Source organism: Aegilops tauschii, chromosome 3 (assembly GCF_002575655.3).
Source record: "Aegilops tauschii subsp. strangulata cultivar AL8/78 chromosome 3, Aet v6.0, whole genome shotgun sequence".
Taxonomy (NCBI): Eukaryota; Viridiplantae; Streptophyta; class Magnoliopsida; order Poales; family Poaceae; genus Aegilops; species Aegilops tauschii.
The window spans coordinates 626,378,398-626,392,216 of record NC_053037.3 but is presented as its reverse complement, the minus strand read 5'-3'; the positions used below and the strand labels follow the sequence as shown (position 1 = coordinate 626,392,216).

The following is a 13,819-nucleotide window of genomic DNA, read 5'->3' as shown; positions in this document are numbered from 1 at the left end:
AGCAGGGATCTCCGGTGACGGAGGCATACCCATGTCATCGTCGAACCCTGGCGGCTGAGGAATCACCATTTGCATCTCCTCCATATCCATCCCCACGGTGAACACCAGCGGCGGAGGCATCTCCTGCATATCCATCTCGGCGGTGACCCCCTGTGCCGGAGGCAGCTCCATCACCATCTGCTGCTGCATATTAATCCCGGAGGCGAACGCCTCAGCCGGAGACAGCGTCGCCATCAGCATCTGTTGCTCCTGCTGCTACCGAACTCAACAGTACTGCCACTGAAGAGCTGCAGCGGCAGTGGCGGGGCCACCTCCGCCATGCGGCTCACATCGACGCGCAAGAGAACCTTGTTGGCGCGTTCGGAGACGACGTGCTTCACCTGCATCAGCGCGGCAAAGAAGGCCGCCATGTCCTCGTCCCCCATCTCGCGCACGTTCGGGTCGACCCAAGCCGCTATCGGCTCCCCCGCTTCAGGCTCCTTCACTGTGACCTCATCACGCTCGGTCCGCTTCTTCACCTGGACCAGCTCTTTGCGCAGCTCGTCGAACTCCTGGTGCAGCTTCTCCAGCTTCTGATCTTCGCCGGCAGCTCCCTCCTCCCTCGCACCAGCCCCCGCACCCTCCCCACTAGGAAGCGTTCCACGATGGGGTCGACGGAGCGGTGGCCGAAGGAGTAGGCGTTGCCTCCGGGCAAGAAGGTGAGGGCGGCCACCTGGGCACCGGTCAGGACCGCCAGATCGCTGAACTTGCTGAAGAACCCCACGCGGCCCTTGGAGAAGCAGACGTGCGGGGCATCGTCCTGCTCGATCCGACGAATGACGGTCTTCCTCCGGCCGCTGCCACCCGTCCGATTGGGCGCTGCTATTACTCGCTCGCTCTGTGGCGAAGTGTGTGTGGCTACGTCTGGGGTCGGGGGGCATTATATAGCAATCATGACTGATCTACGTGCACTAAATGTGGTGATAGGCCATGAGATTCGATTCGGTATGCGCTAAGCTGTATGTCCAACGATAACTACGTACTCCGTATTATTTACTCATGTTGCCGAAACAAACTGCTTTCGCTACTCTATCGCGCAGCAACGACGTGCTTCCATTCTTGGAGAAACTGTTGCTCGGGCGCATCCGGGATTTTTTGTTGAAAATAGAGAAGGGCAGCGGACCGGGGCAGAAGCCGGGTCCGGATCTGGACGGTGGGTGGGGTTCGAGGAGTTTGGTCCGGCACTGAGCAAGCAACCACCGGAGCGGAAGCTGCTCGTCCCTCGGAGATCGATGCCCAAAATTGAGAAGGCAGCGCCATTCAGGCTCCAGTGCATGGAGGGGGGAGGCGCGTTCTAGGGCGCCGGCAGTCCACGGATAGACTTCCAATGTGGGGAGGGAGGTGAGTGGGGAAGGGCGGAGGGATATTATACCGGAGGAGGGGAGCAGAGATACGGTGGAGGCGGAGGCGACAGGCGATCTAGATTTCCGGGAGACGAACGGGCAGAGTATGTTCTCCTTTGGTGTGTTGGATACCATGTATTGATTTGGTTTTTTAATTCAAAGAGGGAACCAACCCTACCTTCTTAATCTACGGGGATTCCTTAATTAACCCAAACAAATGGAGTGGTTAACTTCTAGGCATGGTTGAGTTTAGTTGGTGGGTGGCGGTTTTGTGGGTAGGGTAGGGTGGAATACTCTAGAAGACTTTGATGATAAGTAAAGGCGTCTCTAGAGGTCCTCTCGGAATAGGAACCAAGAAAGTTTTTGGGGGATAAGGCCGAAAAAGAGGTCCGATGGGCCCCCATACTAGGAGGCAAACATGATACATTCCTCCCTGACAGCCCATCCCCGATGGGTGTGCTTTGGACCTCGAAAAACTGGTCCTAAAATTTCAACCCTGCATGAGCTACCAAGCATCCTTGGTTGCCCTACGGCAACCTTCGGCTTTTCATGGTCGCCGTCACCTCGGTACCCGAGCCCACATCGTACCTCGTGTCACCTCAAAATAATGTCAGGAACCCCGCGCCCACTTATACATTAAAACAAAGTAGTATATATGCATTCGTTCGCACATGGTTGAATCGATCGGGACGTGACAAAAAAATGTACATGTATATATTGTTTGCCACAAAAAGCAAATGTTCCTAACAATGAGCGTATTCCGGCAATAATTTATCTTGTTCCCGGGCACACATTTGATACAACACATGAATATATATACGCACCTCAAATTACCCACACAAAAAAAAAAATGTCAGGTACCCGGCGTCACAGCATTCTCTCATCCGTCCTACTCATCTCGCCGCACGATTAAATCTTTTATCGCACACGCTGAATAGTTTTCCCGTAAGCAGCCCACGTTTTTTGAATTTGGGGTACCCTTTTCATAAATGTGGCACGAACATTTATACATAAAACTTTTTTTCATTTAAAAATATGTTATTAACATTTAGTCTTTCAAATCTATTAAATTCCAGCCACTGATTTCTAATACTTATTGAAGAGCACCTGCAAGCGCTTAGGGAATCAGGTATGTTGGGAATCCTCTTGACGATCTGGTACTTGATCGTCTTCTTCGGGGGTTCGGCTCCTCTGCAGTATAGTTAATACTGCATGCGTGCTGTAGCTGCTAGGATCAACCGTCTATTTTAATCCTGTGGCTCTGCAACGTGGAATTGCTGGTCTCATAAATAAAAAACTAAAAGACCCACACCGCCCCTTCTCTCTCTGTCTTATCCCTTTCCTCTAGTGAAGCTCGGCCACTGTTTCTTCCTCTAGTGAAGCTCCGCCACTGTTTCCCCAAATCCACAAGACTGCTCCGGCCGAGCCAGCTGCAAGGGATGGCCGGAGGGTGCAGCTGCTGCGAGAGCTGACCGGAGACGGCGCAGCATCACCGCCACACGTATCTCGCTGCTAGCAGCAGGGAGACGGCGAAGTACACAAGAAGCAGAGCAACGGCGAGATCCACGAGCTTGACGACAACGGCAAGCTGGAGTCTCCTCCCGACGAGCTCGACAAGGAATACGACGACGGCGATGTCCCGGAGCAGCACGGCCGACCTGGACGAGGAGGAGGGTAGCAACCAGACGAGGGGCATGCCTGGGCCGCCGGGCTATCTTATGGCTGCAGGAGGCCTCTGACGGCAGGGTCGCGACAGCTGGACCTCGGCGCCCTCCTGCCTGGCCAAGCCCCAGTAGCAAAACCAAAGGTGAATTACTTGCTGTTATCTAGAACTAACTTATTCCTTTCTTCACCATTAGTTCATACCGTACTGCTGCTATTTCTTGATGTCACAGGGGTGAAAGCATAGCAAGAGAAAGCTGAGCATGTCATTGGAATATTTAAAAGTGATAAGTACTCAATAGATCATTGTTGCAATTAACTGAAACTAAACTAATTGTTTTGTCTTCGGAAACTAGGAGTCAATTGAAATTAAACCAATTGAAGTAATGAGCACTCGACATATTGCGTCTCATGTATGCTGATTCAATTATGCCTTCTGCATAATCTGTCGATCTGGCAAGACAACATATCAGACATGCATCAACCTATTGTTATATCCCATGATAGTTTTATAAGTTCCAAAGATCACCAGCTTCACTCTGCAAATTAAAGGGAGATATAACTGATTACATAAAAAGCCATATTGTTTACCAACGAATTTAAGGAATGTTAGACATGCTAAGTGGGAATACCGTCAGTAGACGAGCATAGTACCCATATTCTTGCAAACCATTTGCATTTGTTCCAGCCATTTGCTCTATAGGTGCTTGGTATTGTGCTACTGGAATGTCATTCTTTCCTCTCTATGCAAACATAAAAACAAGAAACAAAACAAATATTAGTTGACTTGTTACTATATTAGTCTATTAAATAAGTAGTGTAGTTAGATAGGTGCAAGAGATTTACAGAATGAGTTTGATTTTTGGGTACTGCTTTAGTTGTCTCCTTCTTCTTTTTATTGGGGTGCTGGTTGTCAAGCCATGTTTTCTTTCTTCTTGAATTTTTCTTCGGAATTTCCTTTTTCTTTAGGGAAGCATCCTTTAAACAATCCTCTGGTTCTTTAGATATATCTTCAGTTCTGCATGTAGTAGTGCGAGTTTTCTCTTCAACTTGCTTCCTAAGAATCTTCAAAGCATCATCTACTAGTTTGATACACTCTTCTGATGTTACTGCTTGTGAAGCTATGCCAAGAAACTCGTGCATGAAAAACTTCAACTGTTGTCTATCTTCTGATCTAGGATCTTCCAAAACAATGTTTCCATGGCTGTTTTCAATAGTGTCGGTTCGCGCTTCTCGAGTCCATCGCTTCAAAATATAGTGGCCTGGAAGATACTTGATATTCATGACATCAAGGGCTTTCAAAGCATGACTACACAATATACCAACTCTTTCAAATTGGCCACAATTGCAGAAAACTTTTTGCTCTTCATAATTAACTAGTACTTTGCACTCTTCTTCATATGGGAATTCTGGGTCAAGACTTGCAATTGCAACAGTATATGCATTGTGTTCTACCGATGGCTTGATGTATGCTGAGATGGATCTTTCATATTCATTCTGAAAATCTTCAAATATGCATGGTGTGTAAACTTTGCTAGCTTGATTACCATAGGAGTCCTCATTCTGACTCTAGGTAATTTTTTCCTAGACTCGTATTCCTCATTTACCTCGTTATCTCTTTTTCCTTGCACAACCCTCTCTACGTGCTTGAAAAACCGAAGGATGTCAAGACCAGACTTTAGATGGTCTTTCAAGTCACTGTTCAAGCTCTCACTTAATTGTGTGCTTCTCATGCCTATAGTGTAAGCATTCCTCATGTAACATCTTGCCCATTTCTCTTTTACTTTGTAGATGCTGTCCAACCAAGTTTGTGTTTCCACATTGCTTCTTATGGCATTGAAAGCTTCTTCAAAGGCTTCCTCTTCCTCATACTTGTACATGCAAGCACTGAAATCAGCAAGTACATTTGGTCCTTCCTCGTCTTTTTTCTTATGAGGTAAGTGTCTGATGGCATTTTGCATTATGTGAAAAGTGCACAACCCATGCCATGCTTCCATAAATACTGCCCGAATTGCATTACCCATTGCTACATCTTGATCAGTAAATATTGTTCCAGGTTGCTTTTTGTTATGCACTGATAGGAACGTGTTGAACAACCATTTGAATGATTCAAATGTCTCATCATATAAAAGTGCAGCACCAAAAATGACCATTTCTCTAAAATGGTTGAAGCCAACAAACACACCGAAGGGTCTGTACTCTTTGTTTGTCCCAAATGTTGTATCGAAGGTAACAACATCACCGAAATGAGCATAGTCAATGATCATCCTTGCATCAGCCCAAAAGATATTTGCTATATTTTCATCACAATCTAGTTGCATGTCATATTCAAATGCAGGATTCTCATTCTTTTTATCTCTAAAATACTTGAGCATACTTCCAGCTTCACCATACATCAAGTCTCTTTGACGTCTGGTTCGCAAGTGGTTCTTGCGATCACGACATGTGTAGCCAAGGTTCAGTGGACCACCAACTTGTCGACTTGCTAACTCATGGGCTTTTCTAGGTACAATTCCTGAATCATCTGCTGTTTCAATTTCAAATGCTTGCAAGGCCGAAATTTTCCTCTGTGATGGCATCAAGTGGCTTGTCCCAGGTAATTGCAACACATGGTTGTGTTCAACAACTAACTCATGCACCTCATAATTTCCTGCTTCTCGGTCTATAGTGATTCCCATTCGAACATTGCAGCCGGTCCTTGTTTCTGCACGAGGACGCTTTGTATTATTATCCCTTTTGTCTTTTCTTCTGTAGCCCTCATTGGAACAAACATATCTTGCTGAAGTGATTACTCCATCAAGTTTGCTCTTGTTTTCATAATTTATCCTTACATCAAAACCAATATGATCTCCATAACATGTCCAAAAGTTCCAAGCCTCTTTTGTGGAATGAAATTTCATACCAATCTGAGGCATCCAACTAGGAACCACATTTGTCCTATAAAAATTACACATAACTTATTTGTTTGTATGCTTACACTACAATCATAAGATGATATGACCTGAGAATTTAACAAAATTGTCGGTACCTGTTAGCATCCTCATTAGAGGTAGTCATATTCTCCATTGGACCTTCTCTTCCCCTTTTTGTGTAATCTGTGATATAATAGCAAACTCAGTCCAAAAATTCCCTTGCTGCCTTGAGAACATTAATACAATCAGAACATGTGTCACATACCTTAAGAATGATCGTCTTCTTTTTTGTTGCTAGGAGAAGGACAACAAAAGAGAGATCGTCTGCATTAATCTCCTGTCATGTTTTGGAAATCCCAGGTACTTGATGAGCAAATCACCTGTGTTACAAGTAAATATTTGGATACATTCATGCATTTTATCTTGAGCTTGTCCAAAACAATAGAGATCACTTCTATTAAAATTATTTCTTTTCACTCTGACATACTCTAAAAGATGCAGAAAATAAGTTTTGCATCTTGTCCTTATCATCCTCCATTCAGAAAATAGTAGCATCACAAACTCAATCTACGAATTGTGTGCCTTCAGAACATGAATACAATCAGAGTGTATGTCACATACCTTCTGATTTATTGTCTTCTTTTTTGTTGCTAGTAGAAGGAAGACAAAAGGGAGATAATCTTCATCGCCTACAGATCAGCTTGCCTTGGTTTCACTCTGAACATGGGGGATGATCAGAAGAGAGATAAGGCAAAAGGGAGTTGATCTCGCCACCTACAGACCACAGATGAACGTACCTCCGCCATGTTCTTTTACAAGGACGAACAAGAGGAACGGGGAAGATGAGCAGGACGAAGGCAAATAGATCGTAGAGGAGCCGAACCCATCGATCGCTGTTTGTCGCCAACGCGATTATTAGGGTGGTGTTTTGTTTGGCGCCAATGTGAGTCTTCGTGGTTCTGTTTGGCGCCAATGTGAGTCTTCGTGGTTCTGTTTGGCGCCAATCTTGCAACCGTACAAGATTTTCTACCACATAATTAGGTGTTTGTTTCCATCTATTAACAGAATCGGGTGGGGGTAATGAGAGCCGTGAGATTTAAATGAATGGCTGATTTGGGTTGGTACAGTACCCGTGCAGTAATAACGTGACTGCAGATGAGCCGAACCCCTTCTTCGGACGACAGCCACCCCCTGATTAGTGGCCACCATTGCTTGCTCAGTGTCTGGCATACAGAAAGAAAGCAAGAATGGAGAAGGTCAATTCAGATGAGTGCGTTACTACATCTCGAGGTAGGGGGTGGGTATATAAAAAGCGATAGGAGAGGAATCACTAAGATGAGCTATCTACCTTAAAAATCCTGATTGGCAGTGGATTTGTTCTACTCTTTGCCGAATTGTGAGGACTAGGCAGAAAAGTGTAAGTCAGTATTTTCGAAAAAAAATTGATGAAAATTTGAAGAATTTTTGAAACGTAAATTACAGTTTGGATAAGTATGTATGATAGGATTAGCACATCTCTTAGTTAAGTAAATGAGACGAAAACTCTCGTAAGTTTGAAACTCAGTGGCGCCGTATGAGATTTCATTCTGTATTTGTATTTTTTTCGGGGAACATAGAGAGATTTATTCGACCAAACGCTCTCTGGACCATCATGCAAGAGACTACTGACCCAGAAGCTGGACGGTTCGGCTAGCCAACTCTCATTTAAAATAGATAGATGCGCAGACATTCTTGGCACAAAGATGAGATGGAGTGCCGAAGCACGGACTACATATTGAATCAAATGTAGTAATATCAGGACCTAGCTGACCAATTTCTGCGATGATAGGAGCCACAACTGAACACTTATTGTGGCAAGTATTCCAAAGATTAAGAACAGTCTAGACCAAGACTTTAGGGAAGCCTCTGATGTTCGCAAAATTGATGCCCTCTTGAACGACTTTGTTTGAATATAAGTTGATCAGTAACTCCAAAGAGCAGTTTGCTCCAGCCTCCTATAAACCTAGTCTTTACCTAATACTAGCAAAAAGGCCCGTGCGTTGCAATGGGTAATAAAATTACAGCCTTGAAATCAAGTCACTGATAACATAACATAACACATGTAACAATTATAAATAGTGTACAACCAATTAGTTGAAATCAAATAAAATTGATCACTAATTGCACTTAAAAAAATGCTAAGTCAATACTTTTAATTGTGGGTTGCATATATGTAGACTCGGGCTGTGATAATCCATTTCTCCTTGATGCGCACGGAGGCACGGATTTGGGTGTTCTTAGGAAGAAAGGAAAGTGACGGGAACCGACAACGATATGTGCGGGAGATCTGCAGATGCATGTCGGTTTTCAGTGCAAGCATCACCGACTTAGCGCCTTTTCGGTAGCACTCACTTTTGGTTCCGCCACTGCAACCTCAAGCTCGTCCTCACTATGATGATTTCTTCGACTTCGCGTCATTATTCTGAGTCAATTTCTCACACCTAAGTCCGGTATCAACTAAAAGACCGAAACCAGAAATTTAAATTCATGCCAATATGCAAGTCTTGCTATTTCCTTAACCAGTCATCTTCACATTTTTTCTTCATTCCTAGTGGTAGCCTCAAGGCTTTGCCATCTGCTAATGATGTAATTCAAGAAATCCTGCAATTCCTACAGATTCTTTTTCCTGTCAGAGCTAATGATGCGTCAAAACAATTAGTCAACATTTTTCTTGAAGCAAGATCTGTAATCCTTGCTAACTTTTCTTCCTTTTATTGCATGTTCAGAACCCAACCAGCCTTAGTGCAACATTGACCTTCAGTGTTGAATGACCAAGTGCAGCCCTGTAGACCTTAGTATTTAGTACAGAACTTCAAGGAGATATTGAAGAAGAAATGGCATTCTATAATCTGTACGTTTACTGCAATCACTCAAGTGATTGTCCCTGACAAAAATCACCAAAAGTTCAGAAAATGCAAGCAACACCTCTGTACACACGCATGCATCCCACTTCGAGCTGCTGCTCCGCCCTCTCTACCGTCGGTGCCCCTCCGCGCCCTTCCAGTCCTCCCCATGTCGGTCTATTTCCTGATTATGGCAAACATTACCTCATGGAGAACAAAACATGCTTTTCAACGTACCATGACAACAAATAAGACTGTTCTAAAAGTACTGGCATGCTATTCTTGCAACCAAGAAAAGTAGGTTTATCGCTAAGTTGATAAACACATATTCTCAGTACTCATCAGAAGCAGGAGAGAAAAAACCCTGAAAATGTGAAGCAACTCGAGTTGCCACGGAAAAGAGCCTAAATTATGACCATCTCGTCTGTACAGAAAAAATAGTATAAGCATCAAAACGTGGGAGCGGGGAGGGGGATTTTCAATCAGAAGGGGTAAATAATTATCACGATTTATTATATTGATCATAAAACAGCGTAGTCAGTTAAAATATGCTCTATAGTGAGAACCAAATTGATGTAGCCTTGGAAAATGAAAGGAAAACTGAAGTGCATCCAAATAATGTTCAGTTGAATTAACATCCAAACATAGCAGACAAATAATAAAAAAAGGATGGTTAATCATAACACCATAACTTGAATTTGTTGAGCCGGAGAAACAACAATGATGGATAACAATATTAATGCAGCATAATAAATGTTTAGTTTGACACGCTAATGATTTTCCAGTTAAGAGAATGAAGGATTAGCATTTAAGCTTTTTATTAGTATACCTATAGCAGGTCAATTCCTTCGGGTTCCAGTGTTGGGACTGTGCGCGTCAATCTTTCCGCTTTCCAGCGAGGAAACTCATGTCAATCTTTTATTTCCAGTGTGAAGTTTGCATACTCTACACTGAGCATGAGGAAATATTTGCGTTTCCATATGCATCTGAAAGAAGGCAAATCAGAGGTCCAGTCCACTATAAAAAATGATGCCTCAGAAATCAAAGCACAGTTGAGATGATCCAATGTTGAAATTGGCTATCAACATGGCATAATGAAACAAGCAATTTCCAATAATTCATACACCGCAAGTCCAATTAGGTAGGATAATAATATGGTTGCATTTGCTCTTAGGAAGCTCGAGACTTAAAGCAGATGTCGAATCATCTGAAGGTTCTTGATGCCCATTCCGTTTTAAATGTTTTCTGAGCATGATTTACCCACTATATCAACTTCTTTTATATGTTCTGACCACAATCAACCTGCAGTACAGGCCTATACTTTGAGGCGGCTTTGAAGTTTCCTTATGCTGCGTCTCTTTTGGAAACTCCTAAATACGTCTCATTTTATATATACAATTTCAGTATATATTTCCCCAAATAAAATGAATGTATGCTGTGTGAACTGAGTTCGCATTATGATTCTATGCCTGGTGCTAGAAAAAAATTCTATGTTTTGTAACAGGACAGGTGATTAAATATGCTTTAGTCACCAAATTTATATCTTCCTTGTGAGTTCCAGAGGGGCAAATTAGCAGCAGTAACAAAGTAGTAGCAGCAGCATTATGCAGCAAACAGTAGGGAAGCAGGAGGTATACATATTCTAGTCAAAAATCATTCTATCTAGAAGTTTGTTAGTCTTTAGATTGAGATAACAGTTCAGATCTAAACCAAGTTACTAATTTACTTGGGTCCGACATAGTTACGTTACAGCTAACCACAAGTATGGGAAACGAACAGTAGGATATAAAAAATGAGCAGAATATCCCATCTAATGTTGAACGCCTATGCGTCAAGATACCTTACATAAATAAAGGATCAATATAATAAGATGACGATATATCTACGGCAGATGGTATATTTGAAACCCCATCAAGTAAAATTCCATGATCACACTAATGCCAACTGATAAGACCCCATTGTGACCTTAAACAACGTAACACAAATCAGCCGAGCTAGCCGGTAAATTCAATCAGTAACTCACACAATTCAGACTTAACAAATATTTTAAGGTCTAGTGCAGAATCCTAGTGCATGACAGATAAAGGCTAAGATGAATTATTTTGGAATTTTTAGTTGCCTAGAGAATAATCAACACTCATAATCACTCGTACCAAACTGCAGATTCACTGTGCAACCCACAATAATGTGTGTGAGCAATTAACCAATCAGCCACATACAATTCAGATTAGCAGAAAAGAGAACCGCTACACTGTTGGCTCCACTGAAAACAACCGAGAAACAGAAATATTCAAGGGGCCAGGTTCATTGTGATTTTTACCTTGTGCAGACTGAGCCTTGTCATATTGGCTTCACACGGATGATTCTGCCTTCCTTGCATCCAACCAATGTAGTTGCACTTGCACTTGCATAGTCAGATTGGTACACAGCAGTCGTAGTCGTTCAGATTCAGGTTGTCTAGGAAGAGACGTACTACTTGTTCTCTTCTCGGCTATTCAGAATTTCAGTAAGACAAAATAAAACTGGAAAGAATTAGGAGTGTATCTTCTGATTGCTTTACAGAAAGAACTCAAAGAACAGGAAAAATGTGTGCACTAAGCCATGTATGAGATTGCCTCCCAGAGCAAAATTATTCCTTTCCCTTGACATTATGAAATTCTGTTCATAGATTAAATTCAAGTAAATAAACTAATGAATCAAGATCCAATGAGCTAGATTGGACCTGATTGAACCATGGCATGCACTGAGCACAACATCACAACGTAGCTTTCACAATAACTGAGAACTAAACAGAAAAAAGGTCAATGTCAGATAACCTACTGTAGGTTACTGGTGCACAATGGAAAAACCCCTTCTTCCACCATCTGTTGCGATGCCAAAACATGTATGAAACTTGGTGAATCAAATTCTGTTCTTGTTCACCAGAGATTACCATTTACATGAGTACAAATAATTGACCTCGGATCTTGGCAGTATCAGTTACTTATTTTAACATGTTAGTGCAACATCATCATAGTTGAATAGAAACAGCTACTTAGTACATATTGTGCAAGTATATTCAGTCAAACTAAGATAACAAAATAGCATTTTACAGCACACTATTACAACTACAACGAAAGCTATTTAGCGCCATCTCAACTGCAATTCTCTAAGGATATTTCCCTTTTCGGGATGTAGGAAATCAAATGCACACGCTATTAGCTTTACTATGTCTCATTTACTATGCTGAATTTTGGTTCTGGTGATGTATGAACTATTCACAGACAAGTATATAAGAAGCAAGCTCGGCTTTAGCAAAGACTATTAAAAACTTTAAAAAACACACAATACTGCGTTATAGTAAATGGTACTGGAAGTTATCAGCCACACCTATCAAACTGAAAACAACATTGCTGGTATTACATATTCTAGAAATATAAACAAAAGTTATATGATGATACTCATATCTATCAGTCAAACTTTGGGCTATTGTGTAGTATCATGGTTCAGTTTAGCCACTTCAGGTCACAGGAAAACAAACTGACTGAATTTTGGCTACTACACAGTAGCATGGTTCAGTTTACACTAAATTTTGGCTACTGTTGCTGTAGCATGGTTCAGTCAGATGATTGGCCAAAACAACTCCAGATCAATATTACTCGAGCAGTTTGAACCACGTACCTTGGCTACACGGGCCGACATAATTCCGGTGAAGTCCGCAGTACGGAGAAATACAAGAAAACTGAAATTTCTTAACCCGTTTCTTGCACAAGTAGCAGGCTTTCCTATGTTTGAATCACTCCAAGAAACCAATCGATAAATTGCGGCAGCTGCTTTGTTCTGCTGATTGGGCATCGACATAGGGATGGATTGCATCACAAATTCGACAGCTAACAACGACCGAAGCACATCTCTGAAGAAAAAAAATCCACAATGTGAACTCTACTCTCTGATAGCCAGTGGAGAAAGTAGATGGAGAGCGCCATCACCAGCACAGATGTGGGGTTCATCACCGGCACTGGCGGAGCTCTGTCCAGGCTACAGAGGCGATGACATGGGGTTCATCTCCATCGCGCACATCCAGGCGTCCACCGGCGGGCGGCATGCACTGTCGAGCCCCCCGGTGCTCCGTCAAGGCTATTAGTGCAGTAGGAGGTCGCTGCGCACACCTGCTCGCTTGCTTCATGCCCCTGTATCGCTTTTCGGCGTAGCATACTCGCTGTTCCCGTTCACACCCTGCACACACACACACATACACACACCATCCACCAATTAACATATATGCACACACACAAACACAAGAAGCCACACAGCGCATACTCTACACACCCAGGACAACATCTTCCACTCTGAATTGGCTACGTAGAAAAAAAATCAAATTTGTTGTCAAATTCCATCAAACAATTTGCTTGCCTCGAAATAGGAATATTATGGTAGGGGGAGTGGGATCCAGGGGAGCGGCGAGCAGGGGAGACATACCTTGTGGCAAGTAGGAGGCGCCCGCTGTGTAGGAGGCTGGGCACCGTCGTCAACGGGGCTGCGGGATGGACGTCGACGGGCAGCTCGTCCGTGCTCCCCGCATGGCCGACGAGCAGCTGCGGCTGGGTGTCGCGCGAGATGCGGCGGATGTTGCGGATCTCGTTCGGATTTGGTGACCGCGGATGGAGGACGGGCACCGCAGAGTGGAGGGACGACGGTGACGGAGGGACGGGGGCGCGGCGGCGGCGGCGGAGGGACGGAGGTGCGACGGCGGGTGAAACCCTCGGGTTCTTCGTACGGGGCAGCAATTTCAGTGACGGGCAAGTCGGGGCTGCGTACGAACCATTTTTTTTTTTCACTTACTGTGGACTGCGGGTTGATTTGTATAAAGTCCAAGGTCTTTTTTGTAAAAGTACAAATGACGGACGACCAGACGCAATATCTGCTTTATTAGTATTGCTTTATTAGTAGGTAAAGATTAAAGGACGGAGGCTTTCATAGTTCTGCATAAGTCATTTGTTTA

At 43.5% G+C, this 13,819-nt stretch overlaps 1 protein-coding gene, 1 long non-coding RNA gene and 1 pseudogene across 4 annotated transcripts; all 3 read right to left on the bottom strand.

Annotated features, from left to right (window-relative positions):
- Nucleotides 1–233: 233 nt before the first annotated feature.
- LOC109771300 (agamous-like MADS-box protein AGL62) lies at nt 234–3,078 on the bottom strand. Its single transcript, XM_073495818.1, has 3 exons — nt 2,884–3,078; nt 608–877; nt 234–551 (listed from the first exon to the last, which is right to left on the bottom strand). Exons 1-3 carry the CDS (start codon nt 3,076–3,078, stop codon nt 234–236), a joined length of 783 nt encoding a protein of 260 aa, XP_073351919.1.
- Nucleotides 3,079–3,214: 136 nt separating this feature from the next.
- On the bottom strand, nt 3,215–6,247 carry LOC141042578 (protein FAR1-RELATED SEQUENCE 5-like; annotated as a pseudogene).
- Nucleotides 6,248–8,514: 2,267 nt separating this feature from the next.
- Nucleotides 8,515–13,618, bottom strand: LOC109771282 (uncharacterized). 3 transcript variants are annotated; one of them, XR_006671315.2, is made up of 6 exons: nt 13,297–13,614; nt 12,499–13,053; nt 11,159–11,329; nt 9,668–9,824; nt 8,921–9,022; nt 8,515–8,778 (listed from the first exon to the last, which is right to left on the bottom strand). It is a non-coding gene; the product is annotated as an uncharacterized lncRNA (long non-coding RNA). The 3 variants fall into 3 exon arrangements; XR_005752994.3 differs by lacking the exon at nt 8,515–8,778 and having other exon boundaries at nt 8,819–9,022; nt 12,499–12,730; nt 12,807–13,053; nt 13,297–13,592; XR_002234765.4 differs by lacking the exon at nt 8,515–8,778 and having other exon boundaries at nt 8,819–9,022; nt 13,297–13,618.
- Nucleotides 13,619–13,819: the final 201 nt, after the last annotated feature.